The 26,972-nt window shown below is 52.7% G+C and overlaps 1 protein-coding gene across 3 annotated transcripts; it reads right to left on the reverse strand.

Moving 5' to 3' along the window:
• Positions 1–959: 959 nt before the first annotated feature.
• On the reverse strand, positions 960–19,689 carry TFAP2A (transcription factor AP-2 alpha). 3 transcript variants are annotated; one of them, XM_054285032.1, is made up of 7 exons: positions 19,657–19,689; positions 11,157–11,591; positions 8,193–8,244; positions 6,322–6,553; positions 5,265–5,383; positions 2,819–2,960; positions 960–1,248 (listed from the first exon to the last, which is right to left on the reverse strand). In XM_054285032.1, the coding sequence occupies exons 1-7, from the start codon at positions 19,687–19,689 to the stop codon at positions 960–962; spliced, it is 1,302 nt and encodes a 433-aa protein (XP_054141007.1). The 3 variants fall into 3 exon arrangements, with proteins under 3 accessions (XP_054141007.1, XP_054141006.1, XP_054141005.1); XM_054285031.1 differs by lacking the exon at positions 19,657–19,689 and adding an exon at positions 16,416–16,466; XM_054285030.1 differs by lacking the exon at positions 19,657–19,689 and adding an exon at positions 12,871–12,897.
• Between the last annotated feature and the right edge of the window lie 7,283 nt (positions 19,690–26,972).

Genomic DNA, 26,972 nt, shown 5'->3' on the forward strand with positions numbered 1-26,972 from the left:
TCCCAGAGAAAAACCCCCAAAAAACCTCTGATATCTAAATAAGTACCATGAACCACATGATGAACTAAGAGGGAAAGATTTAAAACCCACTAAACAAGAGGTAAACGAGATCACCAGATAAATAAAAAAAGGCTTAAAACAGACTCACCATATTTACAATTCCCATTAAATTACACATAAATAAATATATACATACATGAACACTGATTCCCTTATATAATAACCGTGAATCGTGTTGCAATAGAAAGTTCAAGTTGGTCGCTTTACCTTGGACAGGAAAAAGTTCTACAACTGAAGATATGACATGGAACTGCTTGTGTTTTGTGTTCAAGTTTATTCACAATACTGATAAAATGTCATCAGTCCTCTTTGCCTTTTGTCTGTCTGCTGTTGCTGTTGTACTTTTTCACTTTTTTCTTTCATTGTTAGTATGGCTACAATCTTAACTGAAGTTTATGTAAGGGAAGGTGGTGATTCAGTCCGGTGAAGCTCATAGAATTTTAAAGTATCATTTATTTCTTTTTGTTTGTTTTTTTTTTAATTTTTAATATATTTTTAGAAAAAAAAAAGTCCTTTTCTTTTTTGTTTTATTTTTTGTTGGTTTTTTTTTCTCCTTTTGTTTTATTTAAAAAAAAGTTCACAAACTCAAGACAGAACTTTTTTTCTTTGCTGGCTCCGTCCCCCTGTTCTGTTCTCTTAGGCTCCAAACTGGGATTAAACGATGGTGGCAGTGGGAAGAGAGGGGAATTTAAGCAGGAGCAAATGGAAATGTGGATGCTGGGAAGGGGTGTGGAGAGAGGGCAGAGCAGTCCTGCAGAGTCAGAGAACAGGACTGGCAGAAGGACGCTCATTCTGTTGCTGTAGCCTGGGGTGCTGGGTGCCGGGGAGAGGGAGGAGGGAGATGAATGGATCGATGGGCTATGAGGGGGAAGGGAGAGGAGCGTGTGTGGGGGGGATCCTCACTTTCGGTGCTTCTCCTCTTTGTCGCCGCTTTTGGTGCTGTTGTCTGTGTGGCTGTTGGGGTTGTTGCTGAGGTACATTTTGTCCATGGCCTTGAGCGCCTCGGTGAGATAGTTCTGCAGGGCGGTGACAGCAGCACACACCGCCGGGCTCCCAAAGCCGTGCGAGATGAGGTTGAAGTGGGTCAGGCAGCTCTGGATGCCCGGCTCCAAAATGGGGTTGGGCCGCGAGTTCCCCAGGGGAGATCGGTCCTGAGCCAGCAGGTCGGTGAACTCTTTACAGATCTGTCTGTAGCACAAATGGAGCAGAGAGACAGAGGGAAGGAGGGAGGGAAGGGAAGAGAGAGGGAGAGAAATGAACCATCACTGGCGGCAGCAAAGCCCGTGCATTCTCCCTGCTAGACTGCACAAGCCCCTGGACCAAGGGGGCTCCTGCTCCTGAGCATACACACTCTCCTTTCTCCCTCTCCTCTCTCTGAATCCTTCCCCAATTCTCACACTTCCCCAGCAGGCACAAACCTCTTCCCTTCACCTTGCATGCACACACAACAGCACACCCACCACACATCACACCCCAGCCCCATCCAACACACCGGCAGGCAACAGGAACATGGAGACACATGCCTCTTGCCCCACCACTCTCTGTATCTCAACCCCCAACACTCTTCACAAACACACATCCCTGCCCTGCTGGGGTTTGGAGCACAGACACAGTTTAAAGTTCCTGAGCAGGCTTAATAGACAGGCTAAGATATCCAAAGGTAAGCTAAGGGATTTATCCGTATCTTAGAAGATTCCTTTTTTAGGGGGAAGCCAGAGAGAGATAGGGCCCTCTTCCTTCACAAGGCTGAAACACACACCTGTGTGTCATGAAGAATGAGTGAGGGCAATGAGTGAGGGCAAAATCCTCACTGGCAAGTGAGGATTTAAATTAGGGTATTCTGAAACATTTATATATGTAAATGTCTATCTCCAAATCCAAAGGGACCTTTCCACAGAGGGGAAAGCTGACGCTAACCAGCGCCTGGAAATTTCCTTCCAGGGAGGTGAAAAGGGAGGATATGAGGGCATGGTGCAGAAGATAGGTTATATCACCCACTCACTGCACAAATGGTTGGAGAAATAACACACCTTACAGCAAGAGAGCTCAGAGGCATGTTGAAACAGTTTGTATTCTAAAACCCACGTTAATGTCTTCCAGCCATAAAGCAGCTCCCATCTCCTGCTTGTGTCCTCTAGCACTGTGCCCTTTGGTGACACCTCTGTTGGTAATTAAGGGCTACTAAACAACCCTTTTAATTTCCAGCAAACATACCAAAACAATAATTTTCTTTTCACACACTACCTGGAAGTCTAGGCAGCCCCACCAACGATAAACTCTGCTAGCATTTTAACTGCGTACAGATTGTCATTTAAAATATATTTTTAATATCCCTGTATTAGCTAAGTAACAGTGCTGCCTAGGCAGGAAGAACCATTCCCGATTTTAATGAACTGAAATCGGTTTAATGTGCCAGTTTTATTTTACTGTCAATGGGAAGACTTCCCCTTCTACTTAAATTGATAAGCTAAGTGAATAGGCCCAGAAGATGTTTTGCTTTGAAGAATTACTGCTTTTTCTGTAACTAAACATCCACTCTCAATTTGCACAATTGACATTCAAGGTAATCTGCACAAACAGATTTGGAGGAAACCAAGCTCTCCTGTAGTAGGAGGGCCAACACACACCCTCCCAACTTACAAAGCCATCAGCCACTGGTTATGCAGAAAACAAATATCTTCACAAATAAAAGCCCCAAACTCGAGTTTGTCCCCCTCCCTTATTTCTAAGCAACATGCCAGAAAGTTAAATGTCTTACTTTGTAGCTAGAAGCATGTTTTTTCTTGTGACTTGCTCGTTTGGATCGGAATGTTGTCGGTTGAGAAATTCAGCTACTGCTTTGGCAGGAAATTCTGTCTCACAAACGTACCCAAAATCTCTAGCTAGATGTACTGCTTCTCCTGAATAGGGAGGCACGGGTGGGGACGGAAAGAAACACAGCTCATCAGTACACACTGAACAGAGGCAAAAATACAATTAAAAAAACCATTACATTCTACTTGGGCTTTTCTTCTCAAAAGCTTGGACATTTTCTCTTTGAAAAAGTTAGGGCCAGAAATGTTAATTAAATCTTATCTTGCAGTTTTCGTTGCTTCAGTTGAAGGCATTGCAAATGCATATTTTCATAACAACTGTTACAAGTGAAATCTCACATAAGAATTTTTAAAAGTTCACATTGACTAAGAGATATTTTTAGACAGACCGGCTCCATCCACTTAGAATGTGTGCTTCTATTTACATCTCCATACCGATAGAGAGCCATTTATGTACATTTTATTCACAGCTATTTACTCTGAAAATGTGTTTGCCTCAGCCACATTTCTATATTCTTTTGCAATGCATCAATGATCAGTATTGATCATAATTACTCCTAGAGCTCTTCTAAATAAAATGCATTAAACAGCTAAGTGTTTAAAATTTAACTTGATCGCATATAATTATATGTTCACCCCCAAACGATTAACCATGAGAATTTTAGGGTCATTCCACCGAGTCTGTCTGTTTTGTTGATTTTCAAATCTTTGGTTTTAATTTCCTGAACCAGTTGGTTTTTACTGCAGGGCTTCCTGCCATTAGCTCTAGCTCCGGAAGAACGCATGCGCCAATTAGAGCTTCAAAGCCTCAGTCCAGTGAGCTTGTTTCCATAAAATGGAGCGGATCATAAACAATAACAGTGCTCTAGAAACTGCCTCATCGCTATGGGACTCGAAGCCTCAGCAATGTTTATACTATCATCTCCCCAGAATTAGCCACCATCACTAAGTTATCTGAAGATCAGGCCTCTGGTTTTGTTTTTTTAAAAAATCATTCTTTTCAAAGCCATTGTATGTGAAAGCCAAACAGAACAATGGATTACCATAAAACCTTCTCCATATTCATTAACATCACAAATAATGTTAAGCATCTACCAAATCTAGACTTTTTACAAGTTTTCCCCTCGTGATTTTTTTTACTACAGCAGCGTGTCAATGCAATTGCAAAGCCTTTTCAGAAACATGAAGCCGCGGTAATTTTCACGCAGTATAAATATAGTTTGTTCACTAATCCTGATGTTTAAAAAAATGACGCCTGGCATCATCACACAGCGCGTCTTTCCCCATCCCTTTGAACATGAAACATTTCTTGCAGAATGCGAAGCGACAACAAAACAAATTCCTGCCTACACAACCAAACTTAAGCTGAACCTGGACAGCTCAGGCTGAGCTTAAAAGCACTTTAGAAACTGAACCAGTTTAAAATGCAGCCGAACTCGAAAGTAAGGGGAAAGGAGAGGGGTCTCTCTGCAGGCCTCAGACATACTTTGTGTCAGCCAGTGTGACACAGCCACTGCTTCAAAATTAAATAACTGCAAACTCTTGAGCTTCCCACCTCCCCGTACAGACAGCACAGGACATCCCAATGCATTAAAGCAAGTTGCACCTTTTCCAGCCAAAGCAGAGGAGAATGATACAGCCAAGGGAACATGTGTTCTGAAAATGAGAACCAAAAGGGAGTGGGGGCTGGCAGTGGTGCAACTTTGAGGCTTTCAGGACACCATTAATTCATGGCTCAGGTCAAGGATTCCCAAATTAATTCAGGAAGTAATGGTCACGCATTTCTCAAATGCAGATGTCAGAAAAGTTAAATGATTTACTGTTATGTGGCTGCAGGCTGGGAGGGAAAACAAACTTAAAGTAGCTGCAGCTTCTGACATTTAAAATTGCTTGGTTGTCCACCTGTGGCAGAAGAACAGCAGTGAAGTATTAGAGGCTCTGCTGCCCCTAACTTTCAACTCGATATTCATGGGTCTCTTATGGGGCTCACAAGCCCACAATCTCCCTTCACAGGGATCCTTCCCATGCTGCTCCCAATGGGATCTGCTTACTCCACAGAGGGATTACTCATTTGAATGAGCGAGCAAGATGGGGCCCTAAAAACATCTAGCTCAGAAACTTAAAAGCAAATAAATAATAGAACGCTTTGCTGAGTCTGCAGGACTCGCACAAACCCGTTTCAGGTTATAACAAAAAAGCAAAGGCACACAATTAACCTGATCTTTTTTTAAGACACAGAAAATAACGCCCTTCCAAATGCCAGTGAGCAGCACCAACTCTGGGAAAAGAGAAAGAAACCCCGAACAACCCAACAGCAAATCTTCTCCCATTTTGTCAAAAGTAACAGGCACATTTTCCAAAGGAGCCCTCCCAGCTCTTGGAGTCACTTACCCTCCACGAGTGAGGTGAGCAAGGTAACGTTAGCAGCTTTACGCCTCCCAGCTGGCAGGTTTAGTCCTATTTTGTCCAGTTTCTCCCTCAGAGATCTCCCTCCGTTTTTAGACTTTGCCCTGCTCCACACAGAAAGGCATTGAGAAATGGGGCTTGGGGGAACACTTGCTCCTACTTTGACTCCCGCCCACACATGTCCCCAACACATCATTTTCCAGGGAAGGGAATAAAAGGTTTAGGCACAAGGGATGGGATGCATGGCTGTGGGAGGTTCAAGACCAACTGTTGCTGAAAGCTGAAGCCCACATATAGGGATGGTGCTTTGGATCACACCTCAAGAACAGCGGCCCTCACTAAGTTCTAGATCATCCCAGGAGCTGATGCGGAGCTCTGAGGTGTCTCCCTGAGCTCCCAAGGTGCCATGGACACGGGGGCAGCTTCTCCCAGGGCGTGAAGAGAGGGGGACGATTTGCAGGGCCGACAGCCCCAGAGCATCACTGCTCTCACACCAAACTCTACGTGGCCCATCTGTGGCTTCGCAGCAGAGCTGGGCTAAGCGGGGCTGCAGAGATGGGAGCTGCCTTAATTAATCCTGGATGGTATTCCCTGCCCAGGCACTGCCTAATTGCCTGGGTGAGGCCACCACAGGGTGGGAGCCCACGGCAGGGTGCCCGCCTCTAAGCCGTTCCTGGGGGTAAGTGTGTATATGTGTGTGTGCCCGTGGGGGTGTTCATGGCCACGAGAGGGACAGGGACACGCAGGGCCCCCACGGCGGGGCTCCGGGGGCCGCGCAAGGCCGCGCGTTGCCATGGCGACAGCGCCCAGGCCCCCTCCCGCCGCCCGGCCGCGCTGCCCCGCCGGCCGCGCGCGCCTCGCCCCCTAGCGGCGGCCGCCGCACTCCCCCCGCGCCGCCGCCCCGCGTGGGCGCTCGTCCCCCGCCTTCCCTGCCTCCATCCCTATCCCTATCCCTATCCCTATCCCTCCCTCCCTCCCTGCCTGCCTGCCTCCCGCACGGCGCGGCCCGGCATCCCGCCTCCCGCGTCCCCCCTCCCCTCACCTCCGGAGCACTCCGCCCAGCAGGGAGGCGTTGAGGCACTCGGGCGGCGACAGGCGTCTCTGCACTTCCGCCACCGTGACCTTGTACTTGGAGGTGGAGCTGAGCAGCGAGAGGCGGCCCGGCACCGAGCAGAAGACCTCGTTGGGGTTCACCACCCCGCCGAAGAGCGCGTCCTTGTTGATGGGGATGGAGGAGACGGCGTTGTTGTTAGACTTGGAGAGGGACACGGGGCCTGCAGGGAGGGAGGAGCAGGGAGGTGAGGGTGAGGAGCGGGCGGGGAGCCGGGGAGGGAGGGGAAGCAGCCGAGCCGCTCTCTGCGGCCAGCCCCGGCCCGCACCGCCTGCGGGGCAGCGGGGACGCAGCGGGGGCACCCCTCCCCTTTCCCGTCGGGAGGCGCAGGGGGAGAGCCGGATATCCCTCGACCCGCAGCGGGGAAATTGAAAAGACCCCGCTGCAGCCCCCGTCGGGCGCCGAGGCCGGGGTGCCGCACGCCGGTACCGCCGTGTCGGGCCGGCAGTGCCCGGGCAGCGGCGCAGGGCGTGCGGCAAGCCCGGGGCCCCGCCAGTGCACAAATTTAGACGTGGAAAACCCGTAACCCGGCGGAGGACCGGCACCCCAAAATACAGCTCGGTCCCTGCCCGGCGGCGGCCGGCGGGGAGGTGCCGCCGTTCCGTGCCTCGGGTCCTGGCCGCCTTCCCTTTCTCCTCTGCCTTAGCCCGCTCCGCTTGGCGGGCGCAGTCCAACCAAGCGGGGGGCTCCCTCCGTTTTGGATAGATCACTTGTGACATTAATAGCTCTGGGAAGGCTAATAGATACAACAGGAGTTAAACGAACTCTTGAGATTACTAATAAAAGAGCCAATTATCATGTCGACTTGGAAAGAGCATCTCTTAAGATTTATCCCTTGCACATCTAATTTGACGTGACAAAGGCTTTACGGGCGGGGGGTGGGGGGGGTATGAAACTTCAGGTTCGCTGGTTGTAGAGCAATTAGGGTTAGAGAGGAGAGTGCCTCTGCTCAGCACCTCTCTCCTGTGGTGGCCTGGGTACCCAAATTCCAGGTGGCCACGCAGCCACAGCAGCCCTCAGAGCAGGCAGGAGCTAGCTGTGCCTTCCACCCCGCCAGTTTTACTCCAACAGCCTTCTCACTACACAGCGTCCAAACAAAAAACCCATCACTTGCCACCAAGAACCTGCTTTGCAAAATGCCCTGTGCCACCTTTCTCAATCTTTCGATTGTCCAAAGAACGACGGGAAATGAAAATCGAGTGAAAATTTGCAATAAATATTTAGCACGATTTGGGTACCAGCTTCCAAGCAATTCAATTCAAATCCAAGTGAAGCAAGCGCACAAAGCCAACGAAAACCAAACCACCCTAACCACCGACAAACATCAGTTTCCAGAAACTCGCCCCTTGTTCTCCACCAGTCCCACCTCATCACCGGCGTGATTTAAATAAGAAAACCCGAAGGAGGGGGAACAACGATTTCGCGTTCACAGCTCCAGTTTACCAACAACGATTCAAGCCCTCCGCTCAGCCAGATGCATGGGGCAAACCATGAAACCCAATTGTTCGCTAAAGCACTAAAAGACCGGCTCGGATTTTCTAGATCATCTGCTAACATTTTTCCTCGTTAACGGCAATAATAATTAAAATATCCGGCAAACGTGGCCATTTAAGAGGGCGGATTTCAACCCACATCGCCCGTTTTTCTTTGCTTCCAACCTTTCTCGGCCAGCAGTACATGCCAGAGGAAGGCGCCCGGGGCCGGGGGGCTGGAGGGGAGAGGGGGGAGGCCGGGTGAGTCCTCCCAGCGAGCAGTCCCCAGCCTGTGACGACATGTTTGGTATGCGCAAGGAAACAGCTTACCTTTCTTAATTACAGTTTGATCTGGGATGTTAATACCGGGGTCTTCTACGTGCTGCAACAAAAGGAACAGGCAGGGATGTCAGTGCACAACCACAACAAAAGGCAGGGAGGGCCGAGCTGGGATGGGGTGAGGGAGAAGTTTTGTGCTCCCCCCATTCCTGGGCACGCTGTGGGGAGGGAAACAACAGATCCTGCACGGAAATGGATAGATGGGGGGGAGAAGGGAGGCAGGAGATTTGGGGGAGGTTTCCTTTATCGAGAGGAATCCTGCATCCCTCCCAGCTCTTCCCCCGATCCCCAAGAAAAAATACAATAAATCACTCACACCCCCGGGGCCCGAGTGGCCTTAAGCTTCTGCGGGCTCCCTCCTCCCGTCCGTCCCTTCCCTCCTCCCCGGGAAGCAGCCCCGGCCCTTGCCCGGGGCGCTGCGCCCGCTCCGTGTCCGTGTCCGCGCCCGCGGGAGGGAAGCACAAAGAGCGCGGAGCCCCGCGCACCCCCGGGCTCCCACTATTGTCCCCGCGCAGGGTCCGCGGCCGCGGTACAGCTGCGCTTCGCGCGGCCGAGTCGCGACGTGATTAGAAAGTCAAATGAAATCATGTTTTCTAATTCCAAAAACTGACAGGCAATATAATGTCTGGCTGTGTTTACAAATTAACACCAGCGCTGCTGAGATAGAAGATTTCGCAATCGTTACAAAACCCAGGCATTACCATTTAAAAAACTATTACTTCCTTCTCTAGTCTTTGTCCAACAATAATACTGATTCTAACATTTTCCATTCTGTCTTGGATTTATGCTCCTGTTAATTGTGCCTGATCTCAATGATTCCGGGTGGATGGTACTAAGTTGCTTTATTACAGGTTTTATTATACTCAATGCTCTCATTTGTAACTTGCCTAAAGTGCTTCTGGATTTAAGTATAATTAAATTGAGAAATGTTCAGAAATGACTACTGCTGCAGTTCTTGTGTTTTAACTATATGGGGAAATATGATCCCTTTATGCATGCACCCTAAACCCATAAAGTAAATGTAGTGTGGCATAATACTTTTATTTGTGCTATTTCTACACATATTCCGTACAGGGAGGACTGTTAAGTTTAAAATCCCACAGAGATATTTACGATTAAATAATTTTCACCGTCTACTTGACTTTCTTAAATATTAAGCAGTCGTTTTTATTAAAGGTTAACAGTTGCAGCAGCAGAAAAATTCCAAAATTATCCTCCCAACTCAGATTTCTGTAACGGATTTTTTTTTTTTAACCAGATAAAACACACCTAAAAGATGCACCCTCTTATTTTATTCTCTCCTTCGTGAAGCCTGCTGATTCAGCCTTACAGAGAAAAAAAAAATGGCTAGACTGGCTCAAGGATTTAAACCAGATGGCATTTGGTTTTCACGAAGTATAGCAATGCTATTAATTCATAGATCTGAAGAGGAGGCTTCCTGAATCAGCCCACTGCCTTGGAGCACAACTGAGGAGAGGGAGAATTCAGGAGAACATTTTAGGTCATGTTTTCCTACAGCAATCAGGGGCTTGCAGTCAACAAATTAGTTTATTCATACAATTGCCTCCATGTTATTTTATATCAAGTTTAAAGAGTCGACCTGCTTTTAACAGATCCAAATTGCTTACTAAATCCTACACTTTGGAAAACGTATGCGTTTATTGCAAAACTGCTAAACACAACCAGCAATTTTCTGTGGCTAATTTAGCCAGATGAGGGCTGTAATAAATTCACTATTTTCTCTGAGTATAATTTACAAAAGATTTCAAAATGACCCCCAAAAATAGGTAAGTTCATCTGAACATTATCCTTGCAACACGAAACTGTACTCATTAAACTGTCAGCGAATATATTGTTGTAATATTTGATCCTGTAATTTGGGATGGCATTTCGGCAAAAATCACATCCAGATACCACAGTTCCCTCCTCCTCTTTCCTCCTGCAAGTCGAGCAGCTTCAGTCCCTCAGCATGAGCTCTGTGGGCTTTAATAAATTTATTGCCATGTTCTAATTCCATTTTCAGGGAGAAACCCAGAAAGATGAACTTTGATCATGACCTATCATGTTGCATAAGGCCACTTTCCTAACTGAACAATAGCCCTGGCTTGCTTTGTAAGTAGCCTGTGCACTAATGTCATGCTTAATTAGAAATCATTTTTAAAGTCTGTACTCATCGATAATAGAATTAGGTTCCCCCAAATAATGCATCCTCCAATAGGCTCCCAACATTTGATTTAATATAGGGTGTAGCAGGTCTGACTCAAATTCGATAACCTATAGGTAATGATTTATGAGGTCATCCCTTTGCACCGCTACTAAAAGAAGGCGGCAGCATTTTAGTACACCTCTTCCCTGATTTGTCAATTAATTCCTTTAGAGAAGAGGATCTGCCCATACCCTCTTATAACTTTGGATGTGGTTATTCCATATGCCAATCCTGTAATCACGGGAAACCAATTTTTCCTTCTCAGGCCACTTTCACCCGTTTTCCCCCCACCCCCCCCCCCTTTACATTTGTGAGATCTCGTTAAATGTCCTCACAGGCATTTCAGACTCGTGTCTTTCCCAAGGCAGTAAGAAATCCCCAAATGCACGGCCCTGTGGTGATATTATATATTCTTCCAATCGTAACAGCTTATTGTCATTGAGAAGGAAAGATATTGTTAACGATGACAGTAATTTGATTTATTTATATTTTAGTGGGCAAGTTAGCGGGGAGACGTCGCTCAGGGACGAGAGCTGCGAGAGAACCTTTTGTTCTAGGTGGGGGCTTCACTTTTCCCTGGGGGACGGGGAGGGGGCGAGTTCTCTTCTTCCCTTCCTCTTTTATTTTTTTGGAGGGGGGGCGGGGGGTTCCCCTCGCTCCCTCCCTCCCTCCCTCCCTTCCTCTCCCCCCGACGTTGATCTCCCGCGGTAAGAGGGACGAGTGGGCTCCGGGGCGACCCCTTGGCTTACCGGCACGTCCTCGATGGCGTGGGGGATGGAGTGCAGGGGCAGGTCGGCCAGCCCCGAGCCCAGCCCGTGCGGGGCGTGCAGCAGGTCGTCGTGCCGCCGGTAGTCCCTGCGCGGGTCGAGCCCCGAGAGCTGGTGGGGCAAGCCGCGGTGCGTGTGGAGCAGCCCCGTCTCCTGGCTCTGCCTCTGTCCCGGCCATCCTGGGTGCTGGGGCTGCGGCTGGGCGTGCAGGGGGTTGAGGCTGTACGGGTCGTTCACGTGGGAATAGGGGTCCTGAGACTGGGGGTAGATGGGCTGGTAAGGGGGGGGGAAGTAGGGCGGCTGGAAGTCGGCGTTGGGGGTGTGCGAGAGCGGTGGGGCGCTGGTGTAGGGAGACTGACCCACGGTCCCCAGCTGGGGTAACCGGGCTGTCCCGTTGCTGGTACTGTCGTGGCGCTCCTGAGATGGGGAGCGGGAGCGGGGGGGGAGGAGGGTTGGGGGGTGGAGGGTGCAGAGGAGGGGGAGGAGGGGGAGGGGAAAGGAGAAAAGAAAAACAAAGATAATATCAAACTGATTTTCCTCAAAATCGCCTCGAAAATTTCATCTATAGGGCGATGAGGGGCAAATCATCGTCTCCGAGGCGGAGAAAAGCAGATCTGGAGATCTCTCTGCCTCTGATTTCCCTTCCCAAATAATTAAGAGGCAGCCTCGCTTTTTAAAAAACCAATAATAACGGCAATAATGATAACAGCAATAATAGCAATAATTACAGCAGGACAGCTTATAGTAATTAATAAAACATTGCGGCGATACAGCGCGGATTCACAACAGATCGTGCCCCGGCATTTCAGGAGCAGGTATTTCCCACAAATAAAAAGAATGATTCACAAGCGAGCATTATTGAAATAATAGTTCTGCCACAACACAAAATCCTTCCTCTGGCCCTTAACAGAACCGAGATAAATACTGTCGCTGACATTACCGATCGCGTCCCAAGAAAACCCTGGAAAATCCAAACCCACTGCCATTTTGTTACCAGAAAACGCCGAAATAGCTTCCAAACAAACCGGTAGGTCCCCCTTGGAGTTTTAGCAATGTTTCGGGGAGAAAGCACTGCCATGGTCCCCCCAGCTACGGGGAGAGGCGAACCGCGGGTGCCCGGCGGAGCCCCGGGCTGCGATTTGGGAGCGGAGCGGAGCGGGCAGCGCGGCCCGGCCGCCGGGGAAGCAGAGGAATGCGGCGGGCGGCCGGGGGAAGCGCCGCCGCCCCGACGGGCGAGCGGCACCGAAACGAGCCCGGGCACGGCTCTGCCGGCTCTCGACACCGGGCAGAGGAGCCCGCACGAACGTCTGGGGCAACAGGAATGGCCTCCACGGAGGAGGATTCGAAGGAAAGAACCACGGTCCCGAAACAGAGGAACGAGAAAGCGAAAATGCTACGTTTGCAGGTGGCGAGGTTAAGAAATCGAAGCGGTAAGGTCCAAGCAAAGCCTTTTGCCGTTCGCTCGAAGCAGACCAAAGGGAAAAAAAAGGGGGGGGGGGGGTGAGGGGGAGGGAAGAAAAGAAAAATAAAGAGAGAAATGGCAAAACGTAAACCACCGAATTTATTAAAATGAACGAAAGGAAAAAAAAGCCCTCTCCGGAAAGCTGGGTGTGAAACCCCCACTGCCACCGCCGACAACAATAGCAACACCCAGCGCGCACCGAGCCCCCTCCGAGAGAAACGTGAAGCAACTCACCATAGCCGAAAAACTGTGCACTAACATCTGCGAAGAGTCGGGGGTTACAAGTCAAGGCAGAAAAAACAACAAGAAGGCAGAGGAAAGGGACCGGCGAAGCGCGCAGCCCCCGGCGGAGCCCCGCGGGTGCGGGCGCGGCGCGGGCGCGGAGGGAGCGCGGCCGGACCCGGCGCTAGGCGCGGGCGGCGGGACCGGGGCGCCGGGGCTGCTCCTGCACCGCGGGCGCGCCACGATAATCCATCAGAACTTGCACCGGTCTCTGCTGCCCTTCATCGGGTGATCCCAAGGCGAGCTCTCTATCCTGGCGCGGTGTGAGGAGTCAAAGTTGGTTGCTTTTTCTTTTTTTTTTTTTTTGTTTTGTTTTTTTTTTTGTTGTTGTTGTTTGTTTGGCGCTTTTTTTTTTCCTTTTTTTTTTTTTTTAGCGTGTGTGTGTTTGTTTCTTAATCCTTTTTTTCCCTCTGACTCTTTCTTTTTCTCCTTTGACTTAGCTGCTGCTTCACTTGAGCTCCTAATAACAGATCTGCTGCCTTCCTGGAGACTCCTAATAGCAGATATTCATGACTATTAATATTACACGAACACTTAATAAGGGAAGAATGGCTGGAAATCGAGCGTGAAGCGAGAAGGCAACTCAAGGCAGAGCCTGTTCTAAATGACGTCCATTGAATGAAGAATCAGTGTATCTAATCAGAGATGGGGGAGAGGGAGAGGGAGAGAGAGACAAAAAGGGAGAGAGAGGGAGCGGGAGAGAGAGAGGGGGCACATGCTGCTGCGTCTGACGAATCACAGGAAAGGGGCAACATTTTAAAAGGTTGCAGGGCATGCAAAAGTGAAAGAGAAAGAGATCCGGAGAGAGGGAGAGGGTGGGAGCCAGGAGGGGGGGGTGCAGAAAGCGGGAGGGGGCGGGGAGGGAGTGGGAGAGACGGTCAGAAGTAGAGAGGGGAGGGGGCGCGGGATCCCCCCCCCCCCCATCCTTCCTCACCTTCCCTTCGCTTCCCTTCCCTTCCCCCCGGCTGCCGCCTCCCCGCGTCCCCAGCCCCGCAGTCCTTCGCGGGCGCACCTCGGGCTGCGGCTGCTGCGCGTAGCCGGCCTCAAAGCCCAGGGAGAAGAGCGGCTGCTCGCTTCCCGCTTGGTTCTTGCTGCCCTCGGCCGCACCGCCGCCGCCTTTGCGCGGGGTGGGCTCCGCGGGACCGCCCGCCGCCGCCGCCCCGTCCATGCCTGGACGGCGCCCCGCCGAGGGGCTCCCCTCGCCGCTGCCCCCGCGGCGGCCGCCCCGCGCCGCCGAGCAGGCTCGCCTCCGTGCCCCACGTCCCGGAAACCGGCTGGGAAAGTTTTTTTGGGTGTCTCCCCCTCTGGGTGTCAGCCCTCCTCCTCCTCCTCCTCCTCTTCCTCCTGTTGGAGCCCAGCGCAGAGACCAGCGGGCGCCCGGGGCGGGGGGGGCTGGGGAGCCCAAGGAGCATCCGCCGGGCTCCCCGCGGCCCCCCTCTCGGAGGATCCGGGAAGAGACGGAGGAAAAAGGCAGGAGGCAGCAAGGCGGAGAGGGAAGGAGGGCGGGAGGGACGCGAGGGGGAGCGGGAGCCGGGAAAAGAGGCAAGGCGAGAGCTTCTCCCGGCCCAGACAAGCCGGGGCTCCGGCGCAACCCGTCGGACTGGCTGTGCAACTCCCAAACAACTCCCTTAAAACAGGCACCGCTCCGCTCGCCGCCGCCGCTGCCCCGCCGCAGCCGCCGCGCCGCCGGCGCCCGGCCCCACGCTCCGCCCGCCCGCCCCGACCCCCCGGCGCTCCGGCCGCCCCGGGCTCCGAGCGCCGCTGGCCCGGCTTCTCTGCCCTTCTTCGGGGCTTATCTTTGTTTTTCCATTTTTTTTTCCTAATCTTTCATTCCTTTTTGTTTCTTTTTTCCTTTTTTTTTTTTTCTTTTTAATTTTAAGGCAGGTTGTACCCCCGGCGGGATACAGTCACCCTCTTTTCCATTCTCTCTTAAAAGTGCTATTGCACCGAGGTAAACATGGGGAGCCAGCCCCACACGTACGCGCACAACCCGGCCGGTTCGCGGAGCGGCTCCTGCTCCCTCCGTGTTTGCTAACACCTCGGTGCGAAGTCCCATTAACGCAAGGCAACAAAAGCCATTTGCGATGCAATCCACACGCTCGCACGTGTGCGAACTGGAAGACCGGTCCTGAGGGGAGGGAGGGGGAAGAGGCACGCTTTCCACCCGAAATGCAGCTGAGGGGTATGTGGCTTTTTTTTCCGGATTGAAAAAAAAAAATTAAAAATCCAAAACACCAAAAAAGCTCAACTTAGCCAACTAAAAAAAAAATTATTAAAAAAACATTACGCAACCCACAAACCCCGACACCTCATTCATAGAAATCAAGCACCGGTCAACGAGTGGATCTAAAGCTCAGCTCCCACATCGGGAGACAGCTTCATCCCCAACTCCTCCATCAGGGACTAGATCACCAAATCACTTAGTCGGCGCTGAGCCTGCCAAGTCCTCGGTCCCTTCCCTAAACTACAGCATCGCCCAAAACAGCGTCAGGGTCGGACGGGAGAGTGCCCCCTTGGAGCCGGAGATGCAGAGATGCATGTCGGCAAGGCTCCGCCGAGGCTGAGGGCATCTTCCCGCGTGGGTCACGACCAAACAACAGCGTTCACTTGCAAAGTAGAGTCCTTTATTGCGCGGTTTGAGCCCACTGCACAGGCAACTTTTTCGAAACGGGTGACAATAGTATTCGTTGGTTTGAGACTAGGCATGGGTCCTGGGCATCGCTCTTCTTTTTTCTCTTCTTCTCCTTTTTGTCGGATTAAAAGACACTCGCCTCTTTGTAAAAATATGGATGCACATACAGGCACAGAGAGAGATGCACGCACACAATCTGTGCTGAACGGCTCCAAAACCGAATGAGGTGGATTTAATTTATTTTTTCCCAAGCGGTTAAATTGCTATGTCTCAAACCCGTGGGAATGCGGCCCTGAAAATTAGGAGGCTGGGGGAACACTGCTCCCAAAACCCATGATTTCATTTAGGTAGCTGAACCCTGTAAATTTGTGCAGCTCGGTATCCTGAACCCGCAGATATATCGAAAAGGCTGCATTTAAGCGTGGGTCCTGAGCCAATTTATTTGGATGCCTCGGGTACCTAGGGTGCAAGAATAATTCTCTTCCCTTTGTCTCTTGGCCCTCACATTCATTCATGCGTCCATTCATTCAGCCAACCGCCTATCCATCCATCTATCCATCCATCCATCCATATGGATGAGTGTAGCATCCTACAAGAGCCTTATCTACGGAAGATCTACCTATAGACCAGGCTGCTTCTGGATCCTGTTTGCCTTTCCTCATACACTTCCGACAAAGCCGTGTTTCCACAAGCCCCGAAGTTCCTGGGGAAGGACCCCAGCCCCTCTCCGGCTGCAGGACCGCAAGGAAGCCTGACGACGGAGCAGAAGTTTTCCTAAACGAAATTGAGAGACGGAGGGATGCTGAAGGCTCCCGCTTGTAGCTGCGGGGCCGGGGCTCTGCCCGGGCCCGGGGGAAGCGCTTACCTCACATTCCTCATACTTGATATTATCCGTCAGTTTCCAAAGCATTTTCATGGATTGGCGCAAAGAGAGGATTTGGTTCTCCCTGCCTTGCCTCTCCCTACGGTGGCGGTGCCGGGCGGCGTGGGGAGCGCGGCTGGCGGAGGCTCGGCAGCGCTCCCGTCCGCGCTCGGAGATCTCCCTCTAATGGTGGAAACTTTTCCCTTTTCCAGCTCTTTACCCACAGTCTAATCGCCTCATTAGCATATCAACAACAGCCCAATTGCTCGCCAGCACAACAACCTGCAGCGATGGACACAGGTAGAAGGGACCCACGAGCAAGGGAAAAAAAAAAAAAAAAATTAACGACAAAAAAGGATTTCTTCGACTTGCCGAGCCCCGGCGCGGGGGGGCAGCGGGCCCTGCCTGCCTCAGTGTCTGTCTGCGGGCCGCTGTGTGCCTGCCAGCGGGGAGCAAAGTGGCCAGGGGAATCAAAGACGCTCCCGTCAGATCCGCAGAAAGTTTGGGGCTAGCCATGAAGCTACCCCATGGGGTTTATTTCTCCCCCTACCCACTTTTTTTCCTTTTTTTTTTTTTTTTTTTTTTTTCCACTGAGGTTAAAGGAAGCAAAGCGAGGAGAAACGAGACTCGTGCCCTGCTCGAAAGAGGTTATTGTCTGCGGAGGCTTCTGTTGCCCTCTGGATTTGGTCTTTTTTTTTTTTTTTTTTTTTTTTTTTTGTGGATATTTTAAAAGCTTCTTCCCTTCGCAAACTGCTTTTTTTCTTTTTTTTTTTTTTTTCTTCTCGGCTCTGTTGGCTATTGGTCTTCAAAAAAAAAACAAAAAACACCACCCCAAAGAAATCCAACATTATCTCCCAAACAGAAGTGGGGCGAGCGGTAAATTGTCTGTAGCAGGAGCCAAAGTCTTTTGCAAGCACTTGAGCAAAAGGACAAAACAATGACCACAATAAAACTTTGGTACTTTCTTAGGTGGAGCGCTTCGTTTGCTTAACAATGTGCCGCTAAGGGAGCGCTCAGGCTGCCCTCCTGGGGGGCTTGCCTCTCCACCCTTCTCCTCTTTCATTTCCCCGGGTGCCCAGCCTTGATACATCCACCGCAAGGCTTCGTTTTTCCCGTTTTTCTTCTTTCTTTCTTTTTTTTTTTTTTTTTTTTTTCCCCTCATCTCTGGGTGATCCCTCTATTCTCCGAAGGGCAGGACATCCCTCTCGGCGGGGCTGGCGTGTCGGGCCTGGCGCAGCTCGCCGTGTCCCCAGGCGTCCCCAGGAGCCGGGCATCCCCACGGCTGCCTGCGCACCTGGCTGCCCTGCTGCTCACCGAAACTTCCTTTTGCCCACGGCAAAACCTGCCTCGTCGGCCTGGAAGACCCTCCCGGGGCCACCCTCCCTCCCGCCCTCCACGTCGGAGGAAAATTTACAGCCTCTAGGAGCGAATGGCCCCAGCGCTGCCGTGGGGAGCCGCAGCGGGCCCTCGGGGGCCCGGCCCACGTGTGGCCACGCCGGAAAGGGTGGCAGAGCCCCCGGGCTCCCGGGACTGCTCCTTCTCACACACACAAACACCCATGTCCCCTAAACGGATTTTTTTTTTCTTTCCCCTTCTCCCCTCCTCCACCATACTCCCACCCCCGATGCTCTTTTTCACCAGCGCTTTTGTCTACCACTGGCAGGAGAGTAAATTGTTGTTTTTACTCCCATTGAGGTTCAAATGGAGCTGGCAGATTAAGCCTAGTTAATGCCCCGGGGGGGTTCTGGAGATGGGAAAAAGAGGAGGGAAGGGGGCTGGCGAAGGGGCCCATGGCCCCTCAGCGCCGTACTGTCTGAACCGGGGCGGCCGGGAGAGGCTCCCACCCGGGACAGCCGCCCAGCTGCGGCCGCTCGGGGCTCCCGTGGGCCGAAGAAGGCCTGACCCTTTCGCCTTCTCTCCCGGAGCGCAGGGCTGCGCGGGGAGGGGGCGGCTTTCCCCGGAGATCCACGCGGGGCAGCGGGAGGCGATTCCCGCGGCCCGGCCCCTCCGGCCAGGCGGGGCGAGGGGGCCCCGCAGCGCCGCGGAGAAGGGGCAAGGAAGGCCGGGGTGTAAGGAAAAGTCGGGAATAGATTTCAAGGCAGATAACCCGTAAATACGATTGCGCAAGAATTGATTTCAATGAAAGAAAAGAAAAATCTCATTTTGATCGCTTTTTCGCACCGGTCTGATAAAAAGATGTTAGCCGATGTAAAAATAATTTAAATAACTTTTGTTTACTTATTTTGTTCCCTCATCTTTTTTTTTTTTTAGACGACTTGCTGCTACCCTAAAGAAATAAAAAAATAGGGTAGTCTAAGGAAAGACTTAGTCTAAGACTAATTCTAAAAGTTGGGAGCAGAAAAAGAAACCAGGCTTCCATATGGAACTGGACTGTCCTGGGGAAGAAATCAATTCTTTAAAAGTACTTTTGTCTAAGAAAATGCCCTGTGCTTGAACAGGAAGGTGCATCTTCCCTTTCATTAGTCGGCAAGCTGCGGTCATCCGGCCTGAGTGGACGGGCATCAGGGCGCTCCAGGGTTTTTCAAGGCTCTCCCGGTCCGTGAGCCTCCGTAACTCCACACGTGCAGCCCGGCCCGTGGTGCGTGCGGGTCCCCTGGGGTCCGTGGGGCCGGCCGAGGCCCCGGCGGGCCGCGTGTTCCCCGCCTGGCCTCTTTGGCCGGTGGGTTCTGCTTTTCCCTTCAGCTCATTCCCGGGAGTGCTTTCCAGGGGCGCCCCCGGCGCATCTACTACCGGGTGGGACCCGGCAGAGTTGTTTCTCCATGGGACAGGCTGGGGTGGGAGCTCGTGGGGAGCTCTCAGCTCCCGCGGCTGTCCCCGATGCGCTCCGGGTGCCGCCGGTGCTGCGGGCCCTGCCCCGCGTGGGTCCCCCGCGTCCCGTGGGCAGCCCCGGGGCTCCGTGGCGGGCCGGCCCCGCAGGCCCCGGGCACACGGACCCGGGCGGGCACACGCCGCCCTCGGCCGGCCCACGCTGCCGGGGTCGTGTCACCCGCGGCGACAGCGGAGCAGCCCCGGCCCCTGGCGAGCCCGGTCCGCCGCTCTCTGCCTGTTGCTGCCGGGCCTCACGAGTGCCCGCGGGCGGCTCCAGCACCGAGGGCCGCAAAACGCCCAGCCCCAGCGTCAGGCTCGTCCCCAGCGCCCTCCGGGCCCGTCACCTCTCTCGCTCCAGCCCTGCCTCCCGTCCCAAAGTAACAATAAAGCCCCCCAGGGCAGAGGGTCACCTTACCTGCCAGTCCCCCATCTTGGCAAGGATAGACATCCTGGCTGCGGGCTCCGAGTCCCCAGGTCCCTGCCGGTCATGGACTGCGAGGGCAAGCCACTCGCCTGGGACGCCTGTGGGTAAATCCTCCCCTTACCTGAGCCGGGACTCTCTCACCTGGCCATAAAGAGCTGGGTGCTCCCTGCCCGCGCCTGCGCGCTGCCTCCGCGCTGCCTGCGCGCTGCCCCCCGCGTTCCCACCGCGCTCCCACCGCTCCCGCCCGGCCCCTCCGCTCCCGGGACACCGGCCCCGCCGCCCCCGGGGTCTCCCAGCGGGCCCCGGGCGTCCTGGAGCCGCCGGACCCCTGCCCGCTTGGCCACGGTGTCGCGTTCCGGCGCTGCCCCGGCCGGGTGAGCGCCCCGGTGCTTCCAGCCGCGGGCAGAGGGCAGCGCTGTCCGCCCTGGGCTGGGGCGGGCGAGACCCCCAGGCTTCACCTTCCCCCGGGGGGGCCGTGGAGGGTTATCGCGGGGGCAAGTTGTCAAGGAATACATGGACATAGTAGTACTAGTACTAGTAATAATAATAGTAATAATAATAACAACAACAACAACATCAGTAGCCCAGAAAGGCAAAGTACCGGGATGGCTGAACAAGCCCAGATGGGTGACGGAAGCACTGCAAATCGCCTGAGGAGTTCAGGGCCAAACAAAGACTCCCTCCCCAGTGCAGACAGCCTTTCCAGCCCCGGTGCGGGGGCCAGGAGGGGGCGGGCGGCAGCAGCGGGCGCACCAGGCCGGCCGGGGGCTGTCCCGCCGGGCTGCGCGGGAGCGGCGTGTGCCGAGGGACGCTGCGTCCCCTGGGGGAAGCCGGGCGGAGACAGCTCGTGGCCCTTGGGCCTCTCCGTGTCCGTACCCCTTGTCCCCGCCCACGTTTTGTTGTTTTGTTTTGGTTTTTTTTCCCTCGGGGATTCAAGTGCCGAAGTGCCCTGGAAGCTGGCCAGTGTGTCGCGCAGCCCTGATTTCACACCCCGAGAAAGGGAGGAAGCACGGACTCTGCCTCATGTCTAGGGGCAGGGCACTGGGGGCGTGGGGACGAGCATACTCCAGCTACAGGATTTGGGGGAGGGATGCTAACAACTTCCACTTCTCAGTTGCACAGCGAGCCCTTTCACATTTCAGAGACAGGTGAATGGGGCATCGTGTCCCAGGTATGGGACAGTTTGAGGCTTCCTGGAAGTCGGGATGCGTTATCACCTACCAGTGAGGCTGGGCTGGGTCCTGGGCTGACCCCAGTCTCCAGCAGCAGGAAGGGAATCACACCCCCTCGCCCCACCGTGAGGACTTGGATACGAGGACCCAACAGAAGGGAGTTCCTGCCCCGTCTCCAGGCAGGTGGGAAGAGGGAAGCAAGAGCTAGCACCCGCAGCCATTGGATCCCGGGGGAACGCCGGGGCCGCGGGCAGTCGGATCGTCGGCTCCTGCGGGGCTTCGCTTCTCACGCACGGCCGCGGGCACCGGGCGACCCCGGCGGGGCGGGGCGCGCTCAATGGGCCGTGCGGGGCGCGCTTCGCACCGCCGCTCCCAGCGCCGGCCCGCCGTGTACAGTTAGCGTCAAATTACACCAATTAACCGGGCACCGGAATTTAATTACACAGCCCTGCCCCTTTCCCACCCCCCTCGGTCCTGGGGAGACTCCCGCTCGGGGACGACGCGGAGCAAAGGCGGCCCCGTGCAAAACGGGAAAGGAATGGGAAAGATACGCAGAGATTTCGAGGCTCCTGAATCCTGCCGCCTCTCCTTTTCCCGCTTGCTGCTCGCCCTGCCCCCTCGAGTCCTCTCCAGGAGGCGGCAATTTTGGCCCCGTAACGATTATTTAAAATGCCAGCTTTTATTACTACTTTGCCGAGAGGGGTGGGGAATTAATTCGATTTAAAGTTGGCCTTCTGCGAAACGCTCCCAGTAAACTTGGGTGCCACACTTCTCCCGGTAGGATCTCTCCCTTCTGCCCAACTCCAGCGCTCCCCACACGGGGTTAAATCTCCGGGCTCCGGACCCGCAGCCCGGCTGTGCCCCGCGGCGCTCGGCAGCGAGGCGGCCCGAGCACAGCAGGCCGGCGGGGCGTGAGCCAGGCTCTCGGGGCTGTGGGCAGCCCTGACTCGCACCGGGCTCAGCCCTGCTCTTTTCTTTAGCCTAGGGGAAGAGGGCATGGGCTGGGCGCGCAGCAGAGCCCGGTGTTGTGGGGCGCTCCTTTTCCCCTCCCCGGGGCATTTGGTGACCGCACTTCGGGGGTGAATTCGACTTCCCTGGCCCGGGTGTTGAGAGGACGTCTTTCCCTGGCAGCCTTGAGGGCACACCCGGCCCGTGCAGGGGACAGGAATCGCCGCAACCCGAGCTGCTGCCATCCCTGAGGTGCCAGCTGCGTCTCGCCCTGCCGCCTGCCTCCTCCCTGTGCAAAGGGAAGCTGGAGCTGAGGCACCTCCTCTCCTCAGACAAAACTGTCTTCTAGCGCCAAGACATGTCCTCGCTCCTCTGTGTCACACCGTCTGCTTCACAGCTCGGCAGTGGCTCTGGCAGGTGGCTCCGAGGGAGTCATCGCGGAGCTCTGCGCGCCCGGAATTGTTTCCGATGGACGCGCCGGGTCCCTCCCCGTGTGTCACAGCGCGGGCAGCACACGGGGCAAAGCCCTACCCGCCTCCCTTTCCCTCCACCGGCAGCTTTCTCATGGCTATAAACCCCATAGCCACGGATCTCTTCCCAACGAGAAAGTAGGGAAGAGATGGTCCTGGGGGCATTCACCCTCCCGGCGTCGGGGTTCCCCGGCCGGTCTGAGTTACCGAGCTCACCCCTGAGTGTCCCCACCCCGCCGGCCCGCAAGGCGAGCCGTAAGAGCATTTAGATTAATCCGGCTTCTGGTTCTCTGCGGGGAGTTTGGGCTTGGTTATTCTTCTCACTGTTGCTTTCCAGTTCTCCCTGCCCCAGCGCCGCCCGGCTGGGGAGAAGCTCAACGCGGCTGATTTCTGCCGGCTCACTGACACATAAATAGCTTTTATTTTTTGGGTTTTTTTTTTTTCTTTCTCTAAAGTAATTTTTGGCAGTGGCCGGCCTGCGCCCGTGGGGCCACTTGCAGCTCGGGCGACCCCAGGGCCGGCAGAGGCGGCGCTCGGCTCCGCGCCGTGCGGGACACGGACAGACAGACAGACAGACGCCCCGCGGAGGATGCGCGGCTGCGGGCTGGGCTCGCTCCCCGGCGGGGTCGGAAGGAGCATCCCCCGCCCCGTCCTCTGCCCAGGCTGAGCTCCCGGAGCCGGTGTTTTCGGAGGAGAAAGGAGGAATTCAGGTTGGCGTGCGTGCACCTCGCCATGGCCGCTGCTCCCGGGATGAGGGCTGCCTTCGCTGTCCCCCGTGTCTTCCCGGGCCCTCCTTACAGCAAGAGAGGGGCAAAAAGAAAGAGGCAAAACCCAGCAGGACATAGAAACACCCCAAACACCGCAAACAGTACAAAACAAAGACAAAAAGGGAGAGGAAAAAGAAATACAGATACTCCCCGCCCTTTTTCACTCGCACTTTGCGGTCCAACGCGATTCAATTACTTTCGGGGGGCCGGTGCCGGAGAAGGGGAGGTGCTGTGTCTCGGATGTTAGCGGAGAGTTTTTTCCTCTGTTGATTTGGGGTTTGTGTCTTGTTTTTATGCCCTGCTGTGGGATAGACGGGTCCCCTGCGGCCGGTGGATTCGGGAGAGCCCTTCCGATGAGCGGCTTGGGAGGTTGCAAAGGAGAGAAAAGAAAGGATAAGAGAAGAAATCCGTACGTGACCGCCTCGTCCACTGTGCTGTTTCCCAGCTATTCAGTCTAGCAGAGTTTGGGTTTTTTCCAAGCCCGCTTAGAGGAGCTCACCGAGTGCAACAGGTCGCTTCAGCTGCTCCCGGGACCTCAGGAAACCGAGTGCCTTTCCCTGCCCTCCCTCCTCCGGCTCCCCGCGTCGCGGCTTTGCTCTGGGATACGCTCTGGAGGGGGATGCGGGACGTCCCGCCTGGACAGGACGCGGAGCCGTGGCCCCTGCGCAGCCCCTGCAGAGGGACAGGAGGAGAAGGATGAGGATGCTGTGTCCCTGAGCCACGGCACTGTGGGACCTTTCGGCGCGTCTCTGCCATCCCCCCTCACACCCCACACCCCTTCCGAGACCCGCTCTGCCCCCGGCCCGGTGGGTGAACCCCCAGAGCGTTGCCAGGAGGCTGATCAGTTTGGAAATCAGCAAATAAATACTTAAAAATGCATACAAATAGCAACTTTTTTTCAATTCCAAGTGACGGTGTGGGAGAGGTGTTTGAGCGCAATTTTTTGGAAGAGAGATGAAAACTTTTTTTTTTTGAAGGGGGGGAGGGGAAGCGAAGTTTTTTCCAAGGAGCACGTGGATCTCACCTGCTCCTTTAATATTTATTTGCTAAACCAACTACACTAAACCAACTAAACAAGCAAAACCGGCAAGTGATCAGGAGTTAATTCTGAGCACACACTGCGGTGCCAATGCAATCCAGCTTCCGACGACTGGCCGGTGTTTGCATGAGCAACTGCATGGTACAAATTCCCATGCTCTGGACCTCGTAGGGAAAGGTGACCGGTGCATTCGGCTTCACCAGACACCTTTCTCAACCTAGGCCCTGAGGGGCTGGCTACTGTCATTGCCAGGTCCAGAAAACGAGCTCCTGAAAAGATTATCTCTATGAGTAAAGCGTCGGTGGGGTAAAACTCGGAGCTTCGTCTTTTTTGGATTCCCCAGGGAGTAATTGTATGGTCTCACGCACAAATGTGAGGTTTGGTTTGTTGGTTTTTTTTTTTTTTTCCCCTTGCAAAGCACAATAAATTCATGCTAGAGATACTGAGCACTTTTGTCTTTAGAAAAATAATTCTATCCACTAGATTCAGGTCAAGATCTTATTATTTGTTCACTCCAGCTTGGATGCTTTCTTCTGTTGTACATTTCATTTTCTAAACAGACAAAACCCACCCAGTTTTAAGGAAAAAAAAATTGCATTTGCAGTTTGGATATAAAACTGGAGTATTTTCTGGGCAATTCTGGCTGCTCACGTGTCCTTCAAAAAGCTTTTGCATTTGAAACACAGGCAACTATTTTGCCAACAACCTCATAGCTGCAGCAGATTGCAGTTTCACTGATCATGCCACCCCTAAATAATTACAAATAAGTTCTATTTTACACTTATTTTCAATTTTTGATCACTAACACTGTCAGATGAAATCCAGAAAAGGATATGCTGCCCAAGGTCCTTCAACATGTCGTGTTTGATGAAAGGGTTATTGCTAATTATAAATGTTCCAGGAAGGGCTACTTTTCTCTAGCCAAATCTTCACTGCCTTTGCTACCCCCTTGCCCTAAAATCCACTGATGCAACTGCACATATCCTGAGTACAGAACACAGTTACACTCCAGCATTAAGTCTCCACATGGGGAGTTTTGCTTGGATTAAGATTTCGAAACTGAGCCCATAATAAGATATGCTATAAAACCTCAAACAGCCCTCCTCCCCCAGGGATATTTATCTTACACATTTAATTGCCCGGTAAAATAAATTCTGTATGTGTACACTTATATAGGGAGGATTTTGATCTGGTAATTTCAGTGTATCTTCTGATCTGTAGCAGCTTAGAATGACATCCTTGAAAACTGTGGAGAAGCAGAAACTGTGCCCTGCTAAATTATGCCTATTCAGCTGCTAAATATTTACACATAGGCAGGAATGAGCTTTTCTTGTAATGCTATCTCTTAACTCTAAATTAGCATTCAAGAAGAAAAACAAGTGCAAGTCATTTAAGCATAGGCCAAATCCCTGCTTCTGCTAAAGCAAATAACAGAGCTCCCCTGACTTGCATGGAGCAGAGTGGGGCTCCTTTGTGTTACCTCCATGTCATATTAGCACCGTCATTTTTGTAATGACTTCCCTCTTACAGCACTCACTGCTGTGTAATAAGCTTCAACAAACCCTCGAGAAGTGCAGTGTTTTTAGTTTATCTGCTTTACAGATAAGTAAACTGATGCAAGGGGAAGATAAGGAATTTCCCCAAGGTCTTGCAGCTGGTTTGCTCGAGATCAAGGGAAGGAAAGGAAACCAAGAAGAGGGATGGAACTAACCACCAGAACATGTCCCATAGCCAGGAAAGCTATGTGGAGGAGCAGGCAACTGGAAATTCCATAAAGCAGGCCATTTCCAGTCTGGTAGCTGGAAATCAGCTACTCTACTACTCTTTGGTGGCTAAGCTTGGGCATTCATGTTTGAAACTCTCAGCTTCTCCAATAACTTGGGTGTTGCATCCATCCTGGCACGACATGATATAATGGAAGTAGAATTTCATTTTCAGTGCATTGAATAAAACACCCTAATAAGACATGTTTCGAAAACAAAGCCTGGTATTTCCCACAGCAGAGTTTTAATAAAATCTACTTTGATATTTCTATGCTAACATTGGAACTGCTGTCTGCAAGGCATATATTTTAAAGTGTCAAATAATTACAATAAGACATATTACTGGAAAATGACTGTTGGAGGCTCTGACATCCAAAGCAAAATTATTCTGCACAAAAAAATCTCTTAAGTGATTTTTTTTTTTACAAGAAACTTCTAGAGCTCTAGTGCTTAATCTAGCCCAGCTTGTATGCAGCTGCAATACATTTAGCCTTTAACATTAGCTCTAGCCATTGTCCTAGGACATGTCTACACCCCACGACACTTTATGGTATTAAAAGAATTGCTGTGTGGCTACAGCCGCTTGTCACTAAGATATATCACTCAGTGGAGAGCAAGACAAAACAAAACCACTGAACAACATTTTTTTTTTTCCCATGGCAGCTTATGCTATGGTTATAGGTTGCTTGGCTCAGTTGGGTTTATGTGGTGTTTCATACAAAATGTCCTGCCTGCCTGAGAACTATGGAGTAAAACTTGTGGAGGTGAGTGAAAGAGCAGGCTGTGCACTGGATAATCTGGTGTAATCGTTCCACATGGCCATTGGAGGAATACCAACCCGCTACATGGACAATCCCATTGCAGCCAGGGCTGATGAAACAGCTCTTGCACCAGCCTTCTCCCTCTGGCAAAGGGAAGCGAGGGCGGGGTTGGAGCTTATGGCTGACGAGCACCCACATTACAGCTGTCCTGGATTTTCACCTTGGTGCCCACTCCAGCAGCTGCAGGCACCACCACATCAGGCTCAGCTCATGGGAACAAACTGACCAGACAGAGGTTCAGACCGCCATCTTCACACCCAGGAACACAAACATTCGGACCCTGGACAAACAAACTTTTTACTCTCCGAAGCGTGGTATTCCTATTCT

Source organism: Melozone crissalis, unplaced genomic scaffold (assembly GCF_028551555.1).
Source record: "Melozone crissalis strain CALT ecotype California unplaced genomic scaffold, PUWL_Pcris_2 ptg000042l_1, whole genome shotgun sequence".
NCBI classification, from domain to species: domain Eukaryota; kingdom Metazoa; phylum Chordata; class Aves; order Passeriformes; family Passerellidae; genus Melozone; species Melozone crissalis.